General features: G+C 36.6%; 1 protein-coding gene across 2 annotated transcripts in view; it reads left to right on the top strand.

Annotated features, from left to right (window-relative positions):
• The window catches only part of LOC115218370, a 59,726-nt gene extending 38,438 nt beyond the window's left edge, over nucleotides 1-21,288 (top strand). Inside the window, exons 3-8 of one of the 2 annotated variants that reach the window (XM_029788151.2) lie at nucleotides 405-635; nucleotides 3,031-3,240; nucleotides 5,187-5,273; nucleotides 11,101-11,738; nucleotides 15,196-17,815; nucleotides 18,442-21,288. In XM_029788151.2, coding sequence (XP_029644011.1) covers nucleotides 405-635; nucleotides 3,031-3,240; nucleotides 5,187-5,273; nucleotides 11,101-11,738; nucleotides 15,196-17,815; nucleotides 18,442-19,178 — 4,523 coding nt within the window. In that variant the 3' untranslated portion in view covers nucleotides 19,179-21,288. Of the gene's footprint in view, nucleotides 1-404; nucleotides 636-3,030; nucleotides 3,241-5,186; nucleotides 5,304-11,100; nucleotides 11,739-15,195; nucleotides 17,816-18,441 lie in introns of both variants that reach the window. The other variant, XM_029788142.2, reaches the window with a different exon arrangement.
• The last annotated feature ends 335 nt before the right edge of the window (nucleotides 21,289-21,623 follow it).

Here is a 21,623-nt window from a genome sequence, read left to right as displayed (position 1 = left end):
ATATATATACACACACATATACATATAATGTAATAGTTGGAGATGTATCACCATCATGCTAGCAGTGTCGTACATTCCCAACCTTTCTTCCATGAAAATATTCCCAGCCAGTGAGAAATATTCCCTTGCTTGAAAACGACTGAGGGTTGGCGACATGAAGGGCATCCAGCTGTAGAAAATCTGCCTCAACAAATTCCATTTGACTCATACAAGTGAACATTAAAATAATGATATGTGCTTGCATGCACACACACACACACATATATGTACAGAGGGAGAGAGAACAGAATGACAAAGGATTCTCTCTCTCAATATATTCCCAGTTTTGTTTTAGTTAAATTCCTGTAGAAACAAGTCCAATGAAAATCATATCTATTTCTCTTTTTTTTTTTTCTCTTTTTCAGACCGTTTGCAGGTATACCTGTACAAAGACTGCAAAGATGCTCTCAAAGACGGCAATGCAAAAAACACATTTCCTCTCGAAGGTTTCTATGGCATTGAATCTGGGTTCACTTATGAGAAGGAAGACAATGTCATGGCCATTATTTGCCAGAAATCGGTGATTCTTATGTCTTTTGAATCCAGAGAACTTATGATACATTTTGAACTGCGTATTCGACGATGTCTAGGAGAAGGTTTGTATCATCTAAATTCTTCATATAATGTTTACAGAAATGTGAGTTACTATTTTCATGCCTTCATCATAGATGTTAACAACATAAGTTAATGAAGGAGCCTCTCTGTGGTTACCCAGCCTGCCAGAAATAACAACCACATTGCCTTGATGATGACCTTCAACATGGCTGAACAGCCAATTACAACCAGTCAGGATTCATGGTACAGGGTATACTATTCATTCTTAGGTCAGTTAAAACTTTGTGAGTGGATTTGGCAGACAAACTGAAAGAGACCCATCATATATATATATGTATATATGTGTATATATATATATATATGTATATATCTTTATATGTGTGTGTGTGTGTATATATATATCATCATCATCATCATCATCGTTTAGCGTCCGTTTTCCATGCTAGCATGGGTTGGACGGTTCTACTGGGGTCTGTGAAGCCAGAAGGCTTCATCAGGCCCAGTCAAATCTGGCAGTGTTTCTACGGCTGGATGCCCTTCCTAACGCCAACCACTCCGTGAGTGTAGTGGGTGCTTTTTACGTGCCACCCGCACTGGTGCCAGACAGAGCTGGCAAACGGCCACGAACGGATGGTGCTTTTTATGTGCCACCGGCACGAGGGCCAGGCGAGGCTGGCAACGGACACGAAACGGGGCGGTGCTGGCAACGGTCGCGAAACGGAAAGTTCTCTTACATGCCACCGGCACTGGTAACACATCTGCAATTTCCATTGATCGATTTCCATTGTTCGATTTCGATTCTGATCGTCACTTGCCTCAACGGGTCTTCACAAGCAGAGTTTTGACATGCCACCGGCACTGGTAGCACATCCGCAATTTCCATTGATCGATTTCCATTCTGATCCTCACTTGCCTCATCACGTCTTCACAAGTAGAGTTTTGTGTCCCAAGAAGGGAAGGTATGCATACGTAGGCTGGCTCCATCCCATGTAGAAGGCCACGGGTTATGGACTCACTTGTCCTGCCGGGTCTTCTCGCGCACAGCACACTTCCAGAAGTCTCGGTCTCTAGTCATTTCCTCAGTGAGACCTAAAGTTCGAAGGTCGTGCTTCACCACCTCGTCCCAGGTTTTCCTGGGTCTGCCTCTTCCACAGGTTCCCTCAACCGCTAGGGTGTGGCACTTTTTCACACAACTATCTTCATCCATTCTCGCCACATGACCATACCAGCGCAAACGTCTCTCTTGCACACCACAACTGATGCTTCTTAGGTCCAGCTTTTCTCTCAAGGTACTTACACTCTGCCGAGTGTGAGTACCGGCATTACACATCCATCGGAGCATACTGGCTTCATTTCTAGCGAGCTTACGCATATCCTCAGCAGTCACGGCCCATGTTTCACTGCCATGTAGCATGGCTGTTCATACACACGCATCATACAGTCTGCCTTTCACTCTGTGCGAGAGGCCTTTTGTCACCAGCAGAGGTAAGAGCTCTCTGAACTTTGCCCAAGCTATTCTGAGAGCTCTTACCTCTGCTGGTGACAAAAGGCCTCTCGCCTTTTATATATATATATATATATATATATATATATATATACATATAAAGATATATACATACATATATATATATATATATATCGGAGTGGCTACACTCACGGAGTGCCTACACTCACGGAGTGGTTGGCGTTAGGAAGGGCATCCAGCCGTAGAAACACTGCCAGATTTGACTGGGCCTGATGAAGCCTTCTGGCTTCACAGACCCCAGTAGAACCGTCCAACCCATGCTAGCATGGAAAACGGACGCTAAATGATGATGATGATGATGATGATATATATATATATATCATCATCATCATCATCATCATCATCATCATCATCATCGTTGTTCATGCTGGCATGGTTTGGATGGTTTGACCAGGGCTGGTAAGCTGGAAGGCTGCACCAGACTCCAGTTTGATTTGGTATAGTTTTGTACGGCTGGATGCCCTTCCTAATGCCAACTACTCTGAGAGTGTGGTGAATGCTTTTATGTGCCACCGGCACGGATGCTAGTGGCACATTTGTGTGTTTGTCTTCCACCACTGCTTGTGTATCTATTCCTGTAAACTAGTGGTTCAGCAAAAGAGACTGGTAGAATAAGTACTGGGGTTGATGTGTTGGACTAAAATTCTTCCAAATGGTGCCCCAGTATGGCCACAGTCTAAATGACTGAAACAAGTAAAAAGGTATAAGAATGATGATAGGGACATATGAGGATTCATATAAAGGGCTTCAGAAGAAGAGGGAAAATGGTGAGTTTTAACATTCATTCATTCATAAGGATTTTAACAATATAGTTGAAATGAATTCACTGTAATTGGGAATCAAAACTTTAATATCAGAACATGATACTTAAAACTATATATGTCTATATTCATGTGTGTATCTCTTTACAGAGCACCAATATCGAGTACGGATCTTAAAGGTACCCCAGGGTAGTAAACTTCCTTTAGAAAATGTCCGAATGCATATCCACCATGACAAGTTCTGCCTGGCAGCTTATATCCCACCAAAGATGTTACAGTCTTGGAGAATACATGATTTACGCAGATTTGGTGTTGTTGAAGGAAAATTCGTCTTTGAAGGTGGATCTCGCTGTCGAAAAGGTAACAGCTTTTTCTTATATTTCTCTGCATTTATCATTATTTAAGTCTGTTGTAAATTAGAAGATATGTAGGAGTCTTACAGTAATTAGTTTAATGCCTTATTGTGTCTTTATTCTTGGTTCAAATTTTCTATTGGATCAAATTAGCTTTGGGGGTCAATATACTAAGGTAGTGCTGCTGGTGGTGGTAAGAGATCAAAGCTAGTGATGGTCCCCCTATTTTTCAAAAATACTGTATCTTGTGAAAAGAAAAAATTAAATATTTATGTATCCATTATGCTTATGAATTTGTTTTGCAAGATTCCTGATGTGAAATTGTGTGCTGAAACAGGTAATGTTATATTTCAAGATCGTAATTTTTTTTTCTTTGCCAAATAAACAGACACACTATATATTCATTCTTCACTTATTTATTATTGTTCTTATTTTATCACGTGGGATGGGAAAGTTGCTGAAAAGGTCACAGATGTGTAATGAAAGATATCCAGACAATGGACATAAGATAAAATAAGAACAATAATAAACAAGTGAAAAAACAAATATATAGTGCATGTGTATATTTGGCAAGAAAAAAATGACCATCCCAAAATATAACACTATATATCCATTGTTTTAGCTTTGGGAGTATTTATTCTCAATTATGTACTTTTTATAAAATAGCATAGTTTTTACATGATTTAATTCAATATCTTCAGCCTGTAAACATATGTTAACTCTTGTATAACCCCACATACACATGCTTCCCTGTTTCTAGTGAGAGAGCAAGAAACGTTCTTGCCTTCCTTATCTAGTTATCCTTTACTAGATAAAGATGAATGGTTTGCAGGAGTCATTCAAGTCATATACTAGGGCAGTCTGAGCAAGATTAAGCTACAGTAGATACTTTACTGCCCATAAGGGGCTACACACAGAGGGGACAAACAAGGACAGACAAACGGATTAAGTCGATTATATCGACCCCAGTAACTGGTACTTATTTAATCAACCCCGAAAGGATGAAAGGCAAAGTCGACCTCGGTGGAATTTGAACTCAGAATGTAGCGGTAGACAAAATACCGCTAAGCGTTTCACCCGACGTGCTGACATTTCTGCCAGCTCAGTAATTCACTAGTAGTATTTTCATGTGGATTAGTGCAGGAATTCATGGCTTCAGGTTCAATCCCACTGCATAGCACCTTAGACAAGTTCCTTCTACTGTAGCCCCTGGTCAACCATCGCAATGCCTCATGAATGATTTTGGTAGACAGAAACTGTGTGAAAGCTTATGCTATATATATGTACATGTATCTTTGAGTTTATGTTTGTCCCCACACCATTGCTTGACAACCGATGCTGGTTTGTTTACATTCCTGTAACTTATCAGTTGGGCAGAAGAGACCAATAGAATAAGTACCAAACTTTAAGATAAGTACTGGGTTCAAGTTGTTCAACTAAACCCTTCAAGGTGGTGACCTTCAGTGACTGAAACAAACAAACAAACAAGCAATAATAAAACAACTTTCTTTGATCCTTTACTCTCATCAGTATTTTCTGCTTAAGGTGGTGAGGTGACAGAATTGTTAGCATGCTGGGCAAAATGCTTAGCAGCATTTCATCTGTCTGTGTTGAGAGTTGAAATTTGGCTATGGTCGGCTTTGCCTCTCATCCTTTCAGGGTTGATAAAATAAGTACCAGTTGTGTACTAGGGCCAATGTAATCGACTTACCCCCTCCCCCCAAACTTGTTGGCCTTCTACCAAAATTTGAAGCCACCATTTTCTTTTTATCTATAGCTATTTCACATAGCAATTAATATTTTCCTTCTTCATCTTTGTCAACGAGAAAGAAAATATTTTTGTTCAGAATGCTCAAAAATGATTTTACAGTTATGTCTATTTTTTCTTTTTCTTTAATTTTTCAATTTGCATTAAATTTTAAAGCATTAGCTGAATTTATTTTATTACAACAGGTTCGGGTGTTCACATTATTGCTACTGAGCAAGGTGAGGAGGTCGCTGAAATATTCCAAGCTGCTAGTGAAGGAAAACCCACAGCAGGTGAGCGCAAATGGCCAGTGATGCTAAGAAGTAAGTCAAGTGTGTTATTTTCAACTAGAAACAAATTCTGGTTCTAACCCTTGGGCTTACGCTGCACTTGCTTCTTAGAATGGAATCATCATTGCATTATTTGTTTTTGTTTTTTTTGTTCATTTTTCACACTTCATTTAGTTCAACTACTTTTTCTCTATCCTGTCATCTGCCATAAATCTTAATTCCTAGGCAGTATTTCCCTTGTGCTGTTCCTGGCTAAATTCAAATGTCTGTTAAAATGAATGTCGCACTGTGATAGTAACACGATTGGTTGCTTTGCTTTTTCCACATGTGCCCACACACACACACACAACTTTGTGCATGGCTTTTCTTTAATAAGCACTCAGAAGGTTTCATTCCTAGATTTTTAGATTTCCTATACTTATTGCATTGAACTCTCTGATGTATTTTTATTTTTATTTTTCCCAAATGAGTATGTTTTGTAGTTTTCAAATGTTGCTTAATATTCTTAATTCCTTAAATATTTCAAGTAGTAAATAACTGTAAATATCTTTAGTTTGCATATATGTATGAATGTGGAGGCACCTAGCTAAGTGGTTGGTTAGTGTGTCAGCTTCATGATTGTAAGATTGTGGTTTCGATTCCTGGACTGAGCAATGCACTATGTTCTTGAGCAAAAATACTTCATTTCACATTGCTCCCATTCAATCAACTGGCAAAATTGAGTAATCCTGTGACTGACCAGTGTCCTGTTCAAGGAAGAATACATATGCTAGAAATTGGCCCTGTGAGGGTATATGATTTGGGAAGGATATATATATATATATATATTTCGTCTGGTCTCCATGCCGGTGGCACGTAAAAAGCACCATCCGATCGTGGCCGTTTGCCACCCTCGTCTGGCACGTAAAAAGCACCCACTACATTCACGGAATGGTTGGCATTAGGAAGGGCATCCAGCTGTAGAAACACTGCCAGATCAGACTGGGCCTGGTGCAGCCTTCTGGCTTCCCAGACCCCAGTAGAACCGTCCAACCCATGCTAGCATGGAAAGCGGACGTTAAACGATGATGATGATGATGATATATATATACACACTTGTAAGTTCTTATTGAATTGCTTATATGAGGAAGAGCACTATAGGTTCTAAGTTCAAATTGCTCCAAGGTCAACTTTTCCTTTCATCCTTCCTGCATCAAAAATTAATTTTTTTAAATATCTCAATGTAATCAACTATACACCCTTTCACAAAATCATTGCCTTGTGTTACTGTTAGAAACCAATATTAGAAACAGCTCACATAAAGTCTTGATATAATAATATTAAATATGATGTGTGCTAAGAAGTTTGCTTTGCAATCACATCGTTTCAGGTTCAGTCCCACTGCATGGCAGCTTGGGCAAGTGTCTTCTACTATAGGCCCAGGCTGACCAAAGCCTTGTGAACAGATTTGATTGACAGAAACTGTAGGAAGCCCATTGTATGTGTGTGTGTCTATATATATAACTCTATGGGTGCGTCTTTGTGTCTGTGTTTGTCCCCCACCACCATTTGACAACCAATGTTGGTTTGTTTGCATCCTGTAACTTAGCTGTTCATCAAAAGCAACTGATAGAATAAATACCAGGCTTAAAAAAGTACTGGGGGTGGGGTGATTCATTCCACTAAAAATTCTTCAAGGCAGTGCCCCAACATGGCCACAGTCTGATTATTGAAACAAGTAAAAGATAAAAAATGATGCACATAAGAAAACATCATGTATCTCTTCATGTTATTGCCAGCTTGTATGATTGACATAAAGAAGCTAAGACCATGATTTCATGATCCCTAAAAAACAAAAAAAAACTCTGAATTAGCCCTTTGCAGAACACAGTAGAGAAACAAGAAATAAACTTAATGAGGCAGTTTTGCATTTTACTCTATTTACCAATGACCCATCAGTGATGACTAACTGCATGCTTCAAGTCTTTAGTTGATAGATATTAAGTATAATGTAGTTATAGTTTGCTCTAGTTCATTTGTGGCAGCATTTGCTAAATAATGCATCTTGAGTAGCTATGGTTTCTTATTCATGTTCCATATAGCAGTTCAAAGAATTTCGCCATTCCCTTTTTTTTTTTTTTCCTAATTCTGTCATTTCCGTTGAAGACTTCTCTTAAAATTTTATACATTATTGCACATGAAAGTTCATATTTGTGACAGGAACTAATATCTGTAAAAGTGTTTATCATTTGCATCACTCCTATATATGACTGAGTAGTAATTAACTTTTTTTTTTCTGTCTCTGCTTTTTTGTAGCAAGCTTTCTCCCATGATTCTGTTTCTTGCTATTTAATTCAATGTTATAAAATTGTACTGTGTGTGTGTAGTGAATGTTTCTACAGTACTGTAGGTGGCATCTGTTCCTGCTTATGTGCTGAGGTGTATAACTCAATTGCTATGAAATTGTTCATTTAAACTCTACACACACACACACACACACACACACACACACAGTGGTTTACTGCTTTTGGGATGTGAGCTGGGAGTTGATCAACAGCTGCTGAGTCAACTGGGTTAAGGAGTCTTATGTTGAAAGGCCCAAGACCCCAGAAATATCACTGGCAATGCATCCCAGAACGTCTGCAGGATTTCTTTTTAAAGTATGAATACCGTAAATCCTCGAGTATAATCCACAATTTTTTCCCAAAATTTAAAGGTCAGAATCCCTAGTGTGTACTACATACGAGGTTAAAAATGAGGCAATGTTTATTCAGACGCATTTTGTGATGTCGGGTGCGAAAATACCTTAAGCTAAGCCTGAAAGCAATGAAGTCATAAAAGAATCATCCATAACTTGCAGTAAGCAACATTTATTAAAATAAAAGTATTCAGAACACAGATTAACATGTAACAAAAACAATTTGCAAACATATTTACATTCCCATATAACAGTTAAGAACATCACCATTATTGTATTACGGAAGCGTTTGTTCAACTAGGTGATGCTGGCTTAATTACACACGACTCAAGTTAGAGAAGGGGTGCGTATTATACACTAGGTTTAGGCTTTTCAAAGGTACATCCCTCTAAAAATCCCCTGTGTATTATACTCAAGGGTGAACTATACTCGAGGATTTACGGTACATGCATATATATATTTGTATAACCATATATAATTTAACCATCACACTCACAAGTAAGTATAACTTAGTAACTTGTATCATATTTTCACCAACTGTTTTTGGTGTTTGGATGGTTGTGAGCAAGCGTAGGTACACTCTTGACCCTCCTACTGTTGATCTGACGGAGCATCAAGATGTAACAGCTGGAGCTTCACCAGTACTAGGCCGGTGCTACTCTACAACTGAGTGATGGAAAAGAGCAATGAGAAATAAAGTGCCTTACCTGAGGTCACCACATGCTGCCTGATCCAGGAATTGAACCCATGACCATAGGACCATGAGCCCAATACCTTAACCATTAGACCACATGCTTTCATTATATATCTATATCTATAAGGCGGCGAGCTAGTAGAAACATTAGCACGCCGGGCGAAATGTTTAGCGGTATTTCGTCTGCCGTTACGTTCTAAGTTCAAATTCCACCGAGGTCGACTTTGCCTTTCATCCTTTCGGGGTCGATAAATAAAGTACCAGTTATGCACTGGGGTCGATGTAATCGACTTAATCCCTTTGTCTGTCCTTGTTTGTCCCCTCTGTGTTTAGCCCCTTGTGGGCAATAAAGAAATATATATATATATCTGTCTGTCTGTCTATATAGCTATCTATCTATTTATCTATCACATGGGTTTGTATGTATACATGCCTGCATCCACATGGGTTGGAAAGCAAGCTTCTTAACCAACGTAACAAATACCTGCACAGAAATGTTTCCAATGCTTTGACGACTGCCAGCTCACCACTAGCTCTGTGTTCACAGAAATGAAAATATGCAAAAATAAGCACAGTGAGAAAGTGTTGGAAAAACTGTAGATCTGGTAGAAGTAATTATTTTGTAGATTAACTTTGCTTGTGGATCTTTGGTAGTAAAATTGTTATAAACTAAATGTTGAACAGGTGCAAATCTTTCTCACCAAGGTTATAGACAGTTGATGGCTGACTTGTATCAATTTTTAGAGTTTATTTCATTTTAGCTGTTTATGTTGTACTAATGACAAGAAATGAGTAGATTTGTTGAGTGTGTAATAACTATGCAGATGTTTTCTAGCTTTGGCAAAGGCAAAATAGAAACCATTCAAATTGTCAGACTAGATACATATGGTTTCTAAGTTCTTGTCTTGTCAGATTTTCGCTAAGAAAAAAAAAACCTACTCATAAGTAAACAATTATTTGAATGCTATAACTGCATGTGTTTTGTTAGATTATAGTTTCTTTTTCACTTTTTCTGTTACAGTATTTTACCTCATAACCTATCCTAAATTCATCATCATCATCATCATCATCATTTAATGCCCATTTTCCATGCTGGCATAGGTAGAATGGGTTTGACAGGATCTGGTAAGGCCAGGTGCCATTGTCTGTTCTGGCATGGTTTCTATAGTTGGATGACCTTCCTAATGCCAACCACTTTACAGAGTGTACTGGGTACTTTTTTTATGAGGCACCAGCACAAGTATATGTTTTAAAAAAATATTATGTCACCTACTCTAAAATATCTTATATAAATTCTTTATGAAAAATACTAAAAGAATTTACCGTCAGCCAAACCAGAATTTGGTACAAGTCGTTGTAATACAGTAGATGATAAAGTCTTATCTATAAAGAAAATGGCCATCTTTCTTTAATTAAAGTGCAGACCTCAGTTTGTATGAGATTACTTTTATCAGGAGGAAGCAAAATAATCTTTTAACATGCTTAGGCCATCACGTCAGACTCTACTATTATCATTATATTGTAACCTTTAGTAAAACATGCTGCTAGAAATATAGTTAATTAATGTTAGCACTGAAAAACCTTCATGAAATCATCATCATCATCGTTTAACGTCCATTTTCCATGCTGGCATGGGTTGGACGATTTGACTGGGGACTGGCAAGCCGGGAGGCCACACCAGGCTCCAATTTGATCTGACAATGTTTCTACAGCTGGATGCCCTTCCTAATGCCAACCACTCTGAGAGTGTAGTGGGTGATTTTTACATGCCACCAGCATGGGAACCAGTTAGGCAGCACTGGCATTGGCCCTGTTTGGACGGTGCTTTTTATGTGCTACGAGCACAGGGGCCAGTTGGGGTGGGGAGGCTGGCACACCTAATATTTGCTACAGTCACTGAACCACTGATATCATGGAAAGATCAGTGTAAGGTGTTGGAAAATATCTTAAAATCAAATGTATTTATTTCTTTGATAGCTGTGTCTGAGATGGTAATCATAGAAGATAAGCTTCCCATTAAACAGAGTCTGCAACCCAGCTTCCATTTCATTTTTACTTTCATTTGCATCATAATTAATGCTTTTCAGAGAGATATGGATGCCACCCTGTCTCATTCTATTCCTATACATCTAATGTTTTGTATTGATGTTATAAACATAGCCTACTTCACTTTGTCTCTCTCTGGAATTGAGTGAGATGGTTAAAAGGAAATCATCTTAAATTTCATTTTTCTTAAATCTATTTATTACATAAATTTAGAAGCTTTTACTTATGGCTTCAACCTGAAAATTTCAGAAAATATGGAATGTGGATGAGATGCTTTCAAACACTTATAGTGCGTTTGTTAAATCTGAGATTTTAAGTTTATGTCAAATACTTTCACTTTTACATAATTTGTCCTCTAATTTCTAATATTAACTAGAAGATACTTTTTAAAATTTTTTTCTTCTTCTTTGTAGGATCCCAAATAAATGAGTTCTTGGACAGTCCTTTCAAATCTCAGTACAGTGATACACCAAGTTCTACCAGCTCTGTTGAAATGGACTCTCGGTCAAATGACTCAGAATGGCGAAAACGGCATTCAATAAGTGCAGCAGACTATGGTTGGGCACAGGGATATGGTGAGAAAAATAAACTAATAAGTATTGAGAACTTAGAAAATGAGGCCCGAGATCATTTGCTTGCTATTTATGATATCCCACCTCGACGTATACGCAAAGTGGAATTTTTGAGTCCAAATCGGAATTCTCTCCAACCCTCTCCCAATAGAAATACACTAATTCCTCACCTAACAGAAGGTTCCACAAACAGCAAGTTAAGCTCTGTAGACAACAACAGCAAAAATTACTTTCCAAATGCCAATCGAAATGGGAATCAGTACCATTCATTTGAGTCTTTCATGCCATCTCCTACCAATGGGAACACTCACTATGAAAATGAAATAACTACCTCCACTCCATTTCCTGGAGGAAGTGTTATTGATACAGAAATAGACCGAGCAACCACACAGACACGTCGGCAGGATGCCCAGAACAAACTACATAAAGAAGAGCAAAATCTCCAAAGAGAAATAACTTTGCTTGATGAAATGCTGCAGGTAAGTACAAACACTAATTATAAAATGTGTATTAAGTACAAATCTGAAGTTGACACTCAGTAGTTAACCCATATGTGGTCATATTTGTAATGAAATATATTGTTTCAACTCATCGTCCTTTAAAATCCATTTTCCATGCTAGTATGGGTTGGACAGCTTGACAGGAACTAGCAAGGCCAGAGGCAACACCAAGTTCCATAGTCTGTTTTGATTTGGTTTTTACAGCTGGATGCCCTTCCTAATGCCAACCGCTATACAAGTGTAGTGGGTGCTTTTTATGAGACACCATCACCATGCAATTTATGTGATACTTGCACCAGTGTTTTTTACATGTACCAGGACCAAATAGTTTTGAAATTAATTACAAATTTAGGGTGATTTAATACACTACTAACTGTCGTTATTAAACTGGTGTGAGATGGCAAAATCGTTAGCATGTTGGATAAAATGCTTAGCAGTATTTCCTTCAGCTTATTACATTCTGAGTTCAGATCCTACTGTAATCAACTTTGCCTTTCATACTTATAGGTTTGCTAAAATAATGTACTACTCAAATGCTGGGGTTGGTGAAATCAACTACATCCTCCACATACTCATACACACTCATTAAAATTGCTGGCCTTGTGCCAAATTTGAAACTGTTATTAAGCTGGCATTTAGGGCAGTCAGTTGACAGACTTCTAAGTGCCTTGCACTATTTATTCTGACTCTTTTTGTACCATGTCCAAATCTCTCCATGGTCAACTTTGTCTTTGATCCCTCTTGGGTCTATATACTAATATACCAGTCAAGAATGAGGTCAGTGTATTCCCCACTTCCAAGTTTTGAGTTTTGCACCTGTATAAGAATTTAAGGTTAATGAATTGACATAATTGTTGGAATGTCAGTCAAAATGTCTTGCAAGTTCTATATTTAAGAGATGAGGAATTATGTACATCATTTACATTTGTCGGATATTTGTCCTCATCTTTTTTCAATGTTGTTATTATTATTATCATTATTATTATTATTATTATTCAGGTCACTGCCTGGAGTTCGATTCCAGGCAGTGACTTGAATAATAATAACAATAATAACAATAATAATAATAATAATAATAATAATAATAATAACAATAATAATAATAACAACAATAATAATAATAGTAATAATAATAACATCGAAAAATACCTTAGGAATGAGAACCAGGTTCAAAATTTCCCCAAGATACCTGATGAAGGCTGGAGGGTATATCAGCCGAAATGTGTTAACAACAAACAAGATGAGGACAAATATCCGTCAAATATAAATAATGTCTTTACTGAGGTCAATCTTATGATTCAACCACCATGTCACCCAGCCACATACTACAAATCATTAGAATTGGTATTTATATAAACTTAAGATGGAAAATTTTGGTTGGTAAGTAGGTTGCTTACGAACCATATGGTTCTGGGTTCAGTCCCACTGCATGGCTCTTTGGGCAGGTGTCTTCTTCTATGGCCTTGGGCCAACCAAAGCCTTGTGAGTGGATTTGGTAGATGGAAACTGAAAGAAGCCCATCGTATATATATGTACACATATATATATATATTATATATATATATATATATATATATGTATATATATTTGTATGTCTGTGTTTGTCCCCACAACATCGCTTGACAACTGATGGTGGTGTGTTTACGTTCCCGTAACTTAGCGGTTCAGCAAAAGAGTCCGATAGAATAAGTACTGGGCTTACAAAGAATAAGTCCTGGGGTTGATTTGCTCGAGTAAAGGCGATGCTCCAGCATGGCCACAGTCAAATGACTGAAACAAGCCACTCTTATTATCTGCACCAATCAATTTTATTGTTTCATATTTCCTTACAAGTGGATGCAAATTCTGATTCTGATTGCAGACTGTGTGTGATGATTGGTTCCCATGTTAAATATTTTATACACAGGTATCCATCACCAGATAGGTATCTTACTTGATGGTAAGGGTTTTGATGATGACAGTACTCAGCATTACTTTTGAAATCTTTTTGCTTTTATGGTTAATGATTTCTGAATAATTAAGTATTTCTCTATAGGAATTGTTTCTCCTCCCCTTCCCCTTCTTCTTATGATGATTATTATTATTATTGTTATTATTATTATTATTATTATTATTATTATTATTATTATTATTATTCCCTGGGCATGGACACATTGAAACTCCGACGTCTGGCAGCTGACTTGGCAGACACCCATAAAATTATCAACCATCGTACAAACAATAACTCTGAGCACCTCTTCAAACTCCACCCATCTAACACCCGTGGACATATTTACAAAGTAAGAAAACAGCACAGCTCCCATGACTTCAGGAAACATTTTTTCACGCTGAGAGTTGCTGAAGCGTGGAACAAACTGCCGGCATCGGTTGTTAGTTGTCGGAGCACTGCATCCTTCAAGACTTCCATGCTTCCTGAGATTCGCCAACACTACACCTGATTTTCTCCCCTCCATACATACACAAGCATGTTCACTTTCCAGACATTTCTACATTACTGCATGTACTTTATATGCACTTTCTGACAAGTTGTAGTGCACCTGAGCACTGTATACAATAATTTCATTATTATATTATTATATAATAATAATAAAATAATGATAATAGACAATAAGGAGAGCATGATGCAATTTGTAATGGAGATTGTTTACTTAACAGATTGAACAATATTTCAGCAGATTTTCTGTCTTTTTGGAGTTCAAAATGTAAAACGTAAAAACCCACAGAAACACAGAAATTCAAAATATGAATGAGGAAATCCTGTGTTCTTTTTTAGATCTAAAAAGGAACGCAGTATTTCCTCATTCATAGTTTGAGTTTCTGTTTCTGTGTGTTTTTTTGTTTTGTTTTCATTTTACACTTTGAACCTGAAGAAGGCTGACCATCTGTTGAAATATTGCTCAGTCTGTTAAATAAACAATCTCTATTACAAATCACATTGTACCCTTCTTATTGTCTATTTACCTTTGTGAAGAGTTATGTCAGTCTTTATAAATTAATAATAAAGCAAAGTTAATGTTGGACTAATTATCATAATTAATTCAAACCTTTTAACATATATATGTTAAATGACTGCAAACAAAATGCACAAAAAAGCTACACATTTGCATTATGTTATATATACAATAATAATAATAAAGTACGTTACCGTATACATTTTTACAAACCAAGGACGTTATATTGACCTCCTTGACTCAAGTTAGAGAAGGGGTGCGTATTATACACAAGGGTTAGGTTTTTCAGAGGTACAGCCCCCTAAAAATCCCCTGCGTATTATACTCGAGGATTTACAGTAGCTGTAGATTTGGAAGATTGAATACCAAAGATTTTGGTTTCACTGGTAATATTTTTACTTTCATTGAAATATATGTACAACTGATAAATAAAATGAGTTTATTTTGTGAGAGGATTATTAAAATCATGTATTCATTTCATTTAGGTTTGGCAGTTAGAAGAGACTAAACCAAATGGGGGCCAGACACAACCAAAATATGTTGTAAGTATGCAGGGACAGCCCATGTTGCAAAACAAAAAATCCTACCAAAATACAAATGCATGGGTTGATGCTAATTTTACTGATAATGACGTTCAGTTCCGCAGTAACAGCTGTTCTTTGAATAATGCTCCTTCATCTAATCGGACTAGTACTGGATATTGGGACAGTGGCATGCTTAGTCCAAATCTTCTGTCTAAGCTTAACAAGATTCCACAAAATTCACAGCTAGCAGCACCTCTACCTTATGTAAATCTGGAAAAATACGATGTTGGCGATGATCGACGGCATTTGTCTGTCTCTTCAAATGAAAGTGCTGATATTCTACTTCCAGACACCAGGTCCCAAAATTATGATAACTTGAATCTCGAGTACAATCATCCACCATTGCCAAATAAAACACAACAGCAAATTGATTATCATAATAACATCTATTTCCCTCAACAAGATTCAAAAGCTGAAAACATTTCCCAGAATGTAAATTCCCCTAAAACAGAGGATTGTTCCAGAGAATATTCACCACCTCCAAAATTACCCCCAAAGGGACCATTATTGCAAAATAGAAATCGTCAACGTCAGTTACTACCTTCCATTAACAACCCAGTATCTCCAGTTCCACATATATCTCGAAGACACACCATGTCTCCAGATTCTTCCAGTAGTTCTGATTTAAGTCCATATCACATGTCACACATTGGAAACCCTTCGTCTGTCCGTTTAAAAGACCAAGATAATAACTCTGATGATTCGTATTTTATGATGAGTGGATTTGCTAAGGAAGAAAAGTGTGAAGAGTCAGACCTCCTAAAATCACCAATCCTACCTCATGGTAATTCAAACATGACACGTGCTTACATGGATATGACTGGTAAATTTGAGATTCCAACTGGCTTTCCCCCACCTCCTTGTCCATCCACTCATAACTCTCCTGGTCGAACTTCCATTTATGAACCCAATATAACTCAGTGTTGTGCTCCTCCACCTCCATTGAGCACAATGCCAGCCGAAATGATGAGATCCCAGCCAATAGCAACGGGAAATCCAGAGGAAAATTACATGGAGATGGGAGGCAGCCCTAAAAAATCAGCTACAGAAAACTTCCAAACCTCAAATATAAGCATATGTTCAAACCCTAGTTCTCCAACTTTATTTTCGAAAGATATTACCACTTCACTGAGTTCAGATTTCTCTTCTTCTTCATCTTTATCTACAAACTGTAACCCAGTACCATTTCCTAACTTAAAAAATTTTCAGATTTTAAATAACGAAAAGTCTAATGACGGAAGTGGAAACAATCAATCTGCAAATAAAGGAACTAACAAAGATAAACACCAGGAAAACAATATGAAAGCTCCAGGGTTTTTTTCTCGTTTAATTCGACGTAATTCCAAAGACCAAACCAAGAACTCCTCTCTGAGCCAAGAAAATTTGGCCTCATCAAACTCACCTGTTGATAGAACTAGCTCAGTTGGGCTGCCTTGTAATCCTGTAACTGTAGAAAATGTAGAATCTGTGCCACCAGAACAAGGTCAGTCATTGGGGGAACGACAACGATCTTCCAGTTTTCCCAGTGAGAATTGCTACCAAGATATGGTTCCAGAATTACCTAAGTGTAATCCTTCGGTTGACCAGAAGCAGACTGCTGGTTATCCACCTTTACCTTTTAGTTGTCATCGTTCTGGTACTTCTTCCTGCAGTCCAAATTCTAATAACACAACACCAACTAAATGCCATAATTGTCAACAATCCTTCAGCCAGATGAAATGCAACTATAAAATGCAACCGTGTAGTGTTTCTCATTCAGCCTGCCAGAGTCCTTCCAAAGAGTCACATTTAGATACAGCTAACCAAAATCTAAAACAGATTTCATCAATGTCTTTTGAATCAAATGACCATGAAAACTACAGCAGTGATGTGTCTGATTCATATATATTCATGGGACCACTTTTCGGTAAAGAAGAAATTCCAAATGAAATCAGTAGCAATTCACCAACGAACACACTTAATGACCCTTGCACCAAAAACAATGTATTAACTGCTTACCCTGTGTCCTCCTCCGGAGGAGGAGAAGAAGTAATGCCTCCTGAACAATTCCAGACCAATAATTCTTCAAAAACAGATGATGAGAAATTATTAGAACTGTATCAGTTGGGTAAATCTCAACTGAAAGAAGAAAGCTTTGAACCAGCTGTCACTACGAATACATCAGAACTGAAAGATAAACTCAGTTTGCCTTTGAACCCAGCTATAACTCCGGATGAACAAGCTGCAGCCATAGCTCGACATGTGGCTGGGTTACCTCCATTTATACCTCCTAAAACCAAGTCTCATCCTTGTAGTTTGTCCCCTGTATTTGAATCCAATCCCTGTTTGACACCAGAGGTAACTGGAATAAAGTTAAAGTATGAACCTGAATTCCAGGAAATTCCTGAACCTTTCCAATTGAAAGACTTGTCAGATTATGTTCAGCAAAAGCAACAGGTGCAATCCTCTTTACGTATTGCTCCTGCATCAGACCCATTGGTTGAAGAATCTGTATGGATCCCTAGGACCACTGATGCAACAGGTAAGCTTGCAGTGTTAATTTTTCTGATGAAAATCTTTTACCAACTTAAAGGCAAGGTACAAATTTAGCGTACTTAGGGCATTAGATGCAAGATGTGTTCTTGCTCTCTGCACTCTGAAGCCAACTTTGATTTATGTATCTCTCCTTCAGTTCTTCTTCTCTCTCTCTTTCTCTCTCTCTCTCTCTCTCTCTTTCCATCAGTTGGCTGAGAGTTTGTGGAAGAAGGGTCACACTATTAAATGTATGCACCAAAACCCTTCTATCTTTAACCTTTGGCAATGTGTTTGGAAGCTGATGCCAACAGGCCAAACAACAGCATAAGTCTTTTATATCTTTAGAACAAAGGAATTGTTAGAAATGGTTGTTTAACACCTAAATATTATACTGTAATTTTATTTCATTCTAAGCTTTGAGTGGAAATGTACAGGGGCAGGAGGATTCTCTTTTTACAGTTAATAAATTAACTTTAATCTCATAGTGTTAATTGAATTAATCATGTACCTGAGTTGAAAGAAATTATTATTTCACCATTGTTATTTTATAACCAAATAATATTTGATACTGATGATAACTTTATAAAATACCAATAATTTAGTGACTTTTTTTTTTTAATTTTAAATTTGCAGAAGATGAAAGTTCCCAGACATCTGAAGCTAAACAACTCAGATCAAATGATGCCAGCCCACAAGATGATGAACCCTTACTCACACCTAATGCAGGAACTGTTGAGTCTCTGTCTGCTGAGGATGCTGTGCGCAGTAGTCCTGCATCAACAATTTTAAGACCTCGGTCTGGTAAAGATTACCAACTTGTTGAACGAAAGAAATCTATTGATGGCTGCAGTGCTGATACCGGCAGCCCTCAAACACCACAATCTGCTTCTGCAGGTCTTGTATTTACATTCGATAATTTACCTCAAGCAGTTTCAAACAATATCAATAACAATTCTCCACCACCCCAAAATGAAAATCCGGCTTATGTAAATTTAGGCCGTGATCCAGATACACATGAGTCCGTATCTTCTTATGTGAATATAGACATGACGCCTCCATGTTCTCCTTTTACCTCTGTAGACCAACCAGAACCCCTATTGAACTATGCTGAAATTGACCTTTCTTCTAATTTTCCAAACGGTCCCACTCAAATGAAGGCAACAAATCCCAGAGATTCTATAATAGACTATGCTACAATTGATATGGTTGCCACTGTAGCAGCTCAAAAGGCAGGGGAAGAACATGCTCAGTCTCGTGGAGAATGTTTCCAAGCATCAAACCGGAAATATTCAGCAGCAAATCTCAGTAAAGACAGTAAGTCAATAACAGGACATCTAAAAGAAAGAAAATCTTCTAGCGTTTCAGACTGAAATATATATTTTTAAATTGCTAGAAAACAAGAAACTTTCAACAGAAGTTCTCTATTAAGGTTTTGTTTATATACATGTGTGTATATATATATATATATATATGCATATATATGTATATTCCCATGTCAGCATGGACAATAGATGTTTAATGATGATGAGGATATATATATATATCAATAAAGCCAATGTTAGAATTGGGACCACTAGTCTGAGAAATTTAACATCATCTAAGAGTCCTAAATATCTGAGATGTTGTTCATTAAGATATAATTTTCCAAGTTATTAATTAAAACATATTTCTGTGAAATAAATTTTCATAATTGAAATAGAACCAGACAGAAGGAAAACTTAGAGAAATCTAAGAATATATGTATGTATATGTTTGTGTGTGTATATATATATATATATATATATATATACACACACACACACACACATATATAAGCTGAAAGCAAAAACATACAAATAACCTAAAAATGTAATATAATTTGAACATGTCTGTGGCTTAATGAATAAGCTCATTATTACCTTTAAATTAGTAATAAAGATTCCTAGTTCAAATCCAGTCTAGGAATAAATAAATAAACATATATATATATATATATATATATATATATATATACATATAAAGCTTCCCGTTTATATATATATATATATATATATGATGCACACTGCTGATGATAGGAGATCAATCTATTCAAAACACAGTGCTGATGTAAATATACTGTATAGATAAGGTTAATAGTCTGGAAAATTATAATCTTAATCATCTAAGAGGTTTATTCTGCTATTGCTCTAAATTATTTTCTGTTGATCATAAATCCAAGTAAGTCCCATTTCTGTCAAACATTTACTGCCATGGCTATACAAAACTTGGTCATTATTCTTGTATATCATTGATTGTTTCTTTTTAACTGTTTATCAAGCATTCTCTGATGTGCCAGGTTATGTTTTATAACCCACTAGGTCTCACTCCAGATTTCATCCTACATTCTGTTCAGTAGGGATTTGCAGTTTCTGTTAGCTCATCGTATTTTATTGAAGATGAGATTAACATGGCCAATTTAATGTTTAAGAAAAAAAAACCCCACCTGAATTGTCTCATGTTTCGAAAAGGAGGAAAATAAATGATCTCTAAAATTATCACATTTTAATACAAGGAAATAAGACATTTCTCAAAAGCTAGATGGTGATCAATTGTAATGGGGAGAAAGTATTCAAAGCTGTTAACATAATACCACATCCACAGATTTACTTATCTTTAATGATTTATTCTATTAATTTAAATAAAAAAAGCAGTTATATTTTGAAATTATTCAAAGAAGATCCCAATTGATTTTCTCTTACAAATTCTTCTATGTGCCTCGTACAGTTATTTTTTAAACTATTGTCACAAGAAGTTAAGCTCTGGAATATTTTGTCACTTAATGCTAGAATATATTTGGATTTTCTCCTTGATTCTTTTACATGTTTGTCACAACTGGGATACTGGAAAAATATAATTTTAAAAATGAGGAACCCATGACATAAGCCTTTTAACCAACTGCCAAAATATTTTGAACTAAAATCAATCTCTGCGCTTGAAATAATCAAATATATTTTATATGTTAATATGTTAGAAATCATCGGAAGCTTAATGTTTGAAAATAGAACTGATATTTTAAATATTTTTGTGAATAAGCTCTGTCATATGTAACTAGTCTAAAGACAGAACTCAAAATATGAGTTTTGTCCGTAAAACAATTTTGTTTTTGTTTTTAAGAAAACCAAAAATTATTTGAATAGTTACAATTTTATTTTGTTATTAGCTTAATTACAGACCATTTCCCCACTAATATTATTCTTAATTTTCAGAATAATGAATAAAATTTAATAAATAATGAGGCACTTTTAGGTATCGAGAAGTGACACATCTTGTAAATAGTCTTAGTAAAGTTATGGTGATGGTGATGATGCCCTGTCAGACAAGGTTAACTATGCATTTGTACACATATGCACAGACCTGGGCAGGGTTTTTTTTGTTCATGCAAGAAGACTGGAAGTTAATGATGCATGCAAGTCCCTTCTCTCTACCACCAATGTTTATCCGAAAGAAAGGTGACTCACTTAAGCCGATACAGCTTCACATTAATGTCATCACAGGTGTTAATATCAAAACACAAAGACCAGACACTGCAGGACATTTTGCTTAGCCCTCTAACAGTTATGCTGATTCACTACCCAGGGTTGCTAAGTTTTTTATCAACTCTGAAAGAATGAAAAACAATACTGACCTTGGCAGAATTTGAACCCAGGGCTCAAGGAGTTGGAATAGATACTGCAAAGCATTCTAACAATCTAATGACTCTACTAATTAACCACCTAGTCTTAATTGTTAATAGACAGAAAGTTATAATGCTAGCCATTGAATATATATATATATAAGAAATTGTAAATTTCTACTAA

This window comes from Octopus sinensis, linkage group LG1, assembly GCF_006345805.1.
Source record: "Octopus sinensis linkage group LG1, ASM634580v1, whole genome shotgun sequence".
Classification (NCBI taxonomy): Eukaryota; Metazoa; Mollusca; class Cephalopoda; order Octopoda; family Octopodidae; genus Octopus; species Octopus sinensis.
The sequence above is the reverse complement of the archived record's forward strand: the minus strand, read 5'-3'. Positions and strand labels throughout refer to the sequence as shown.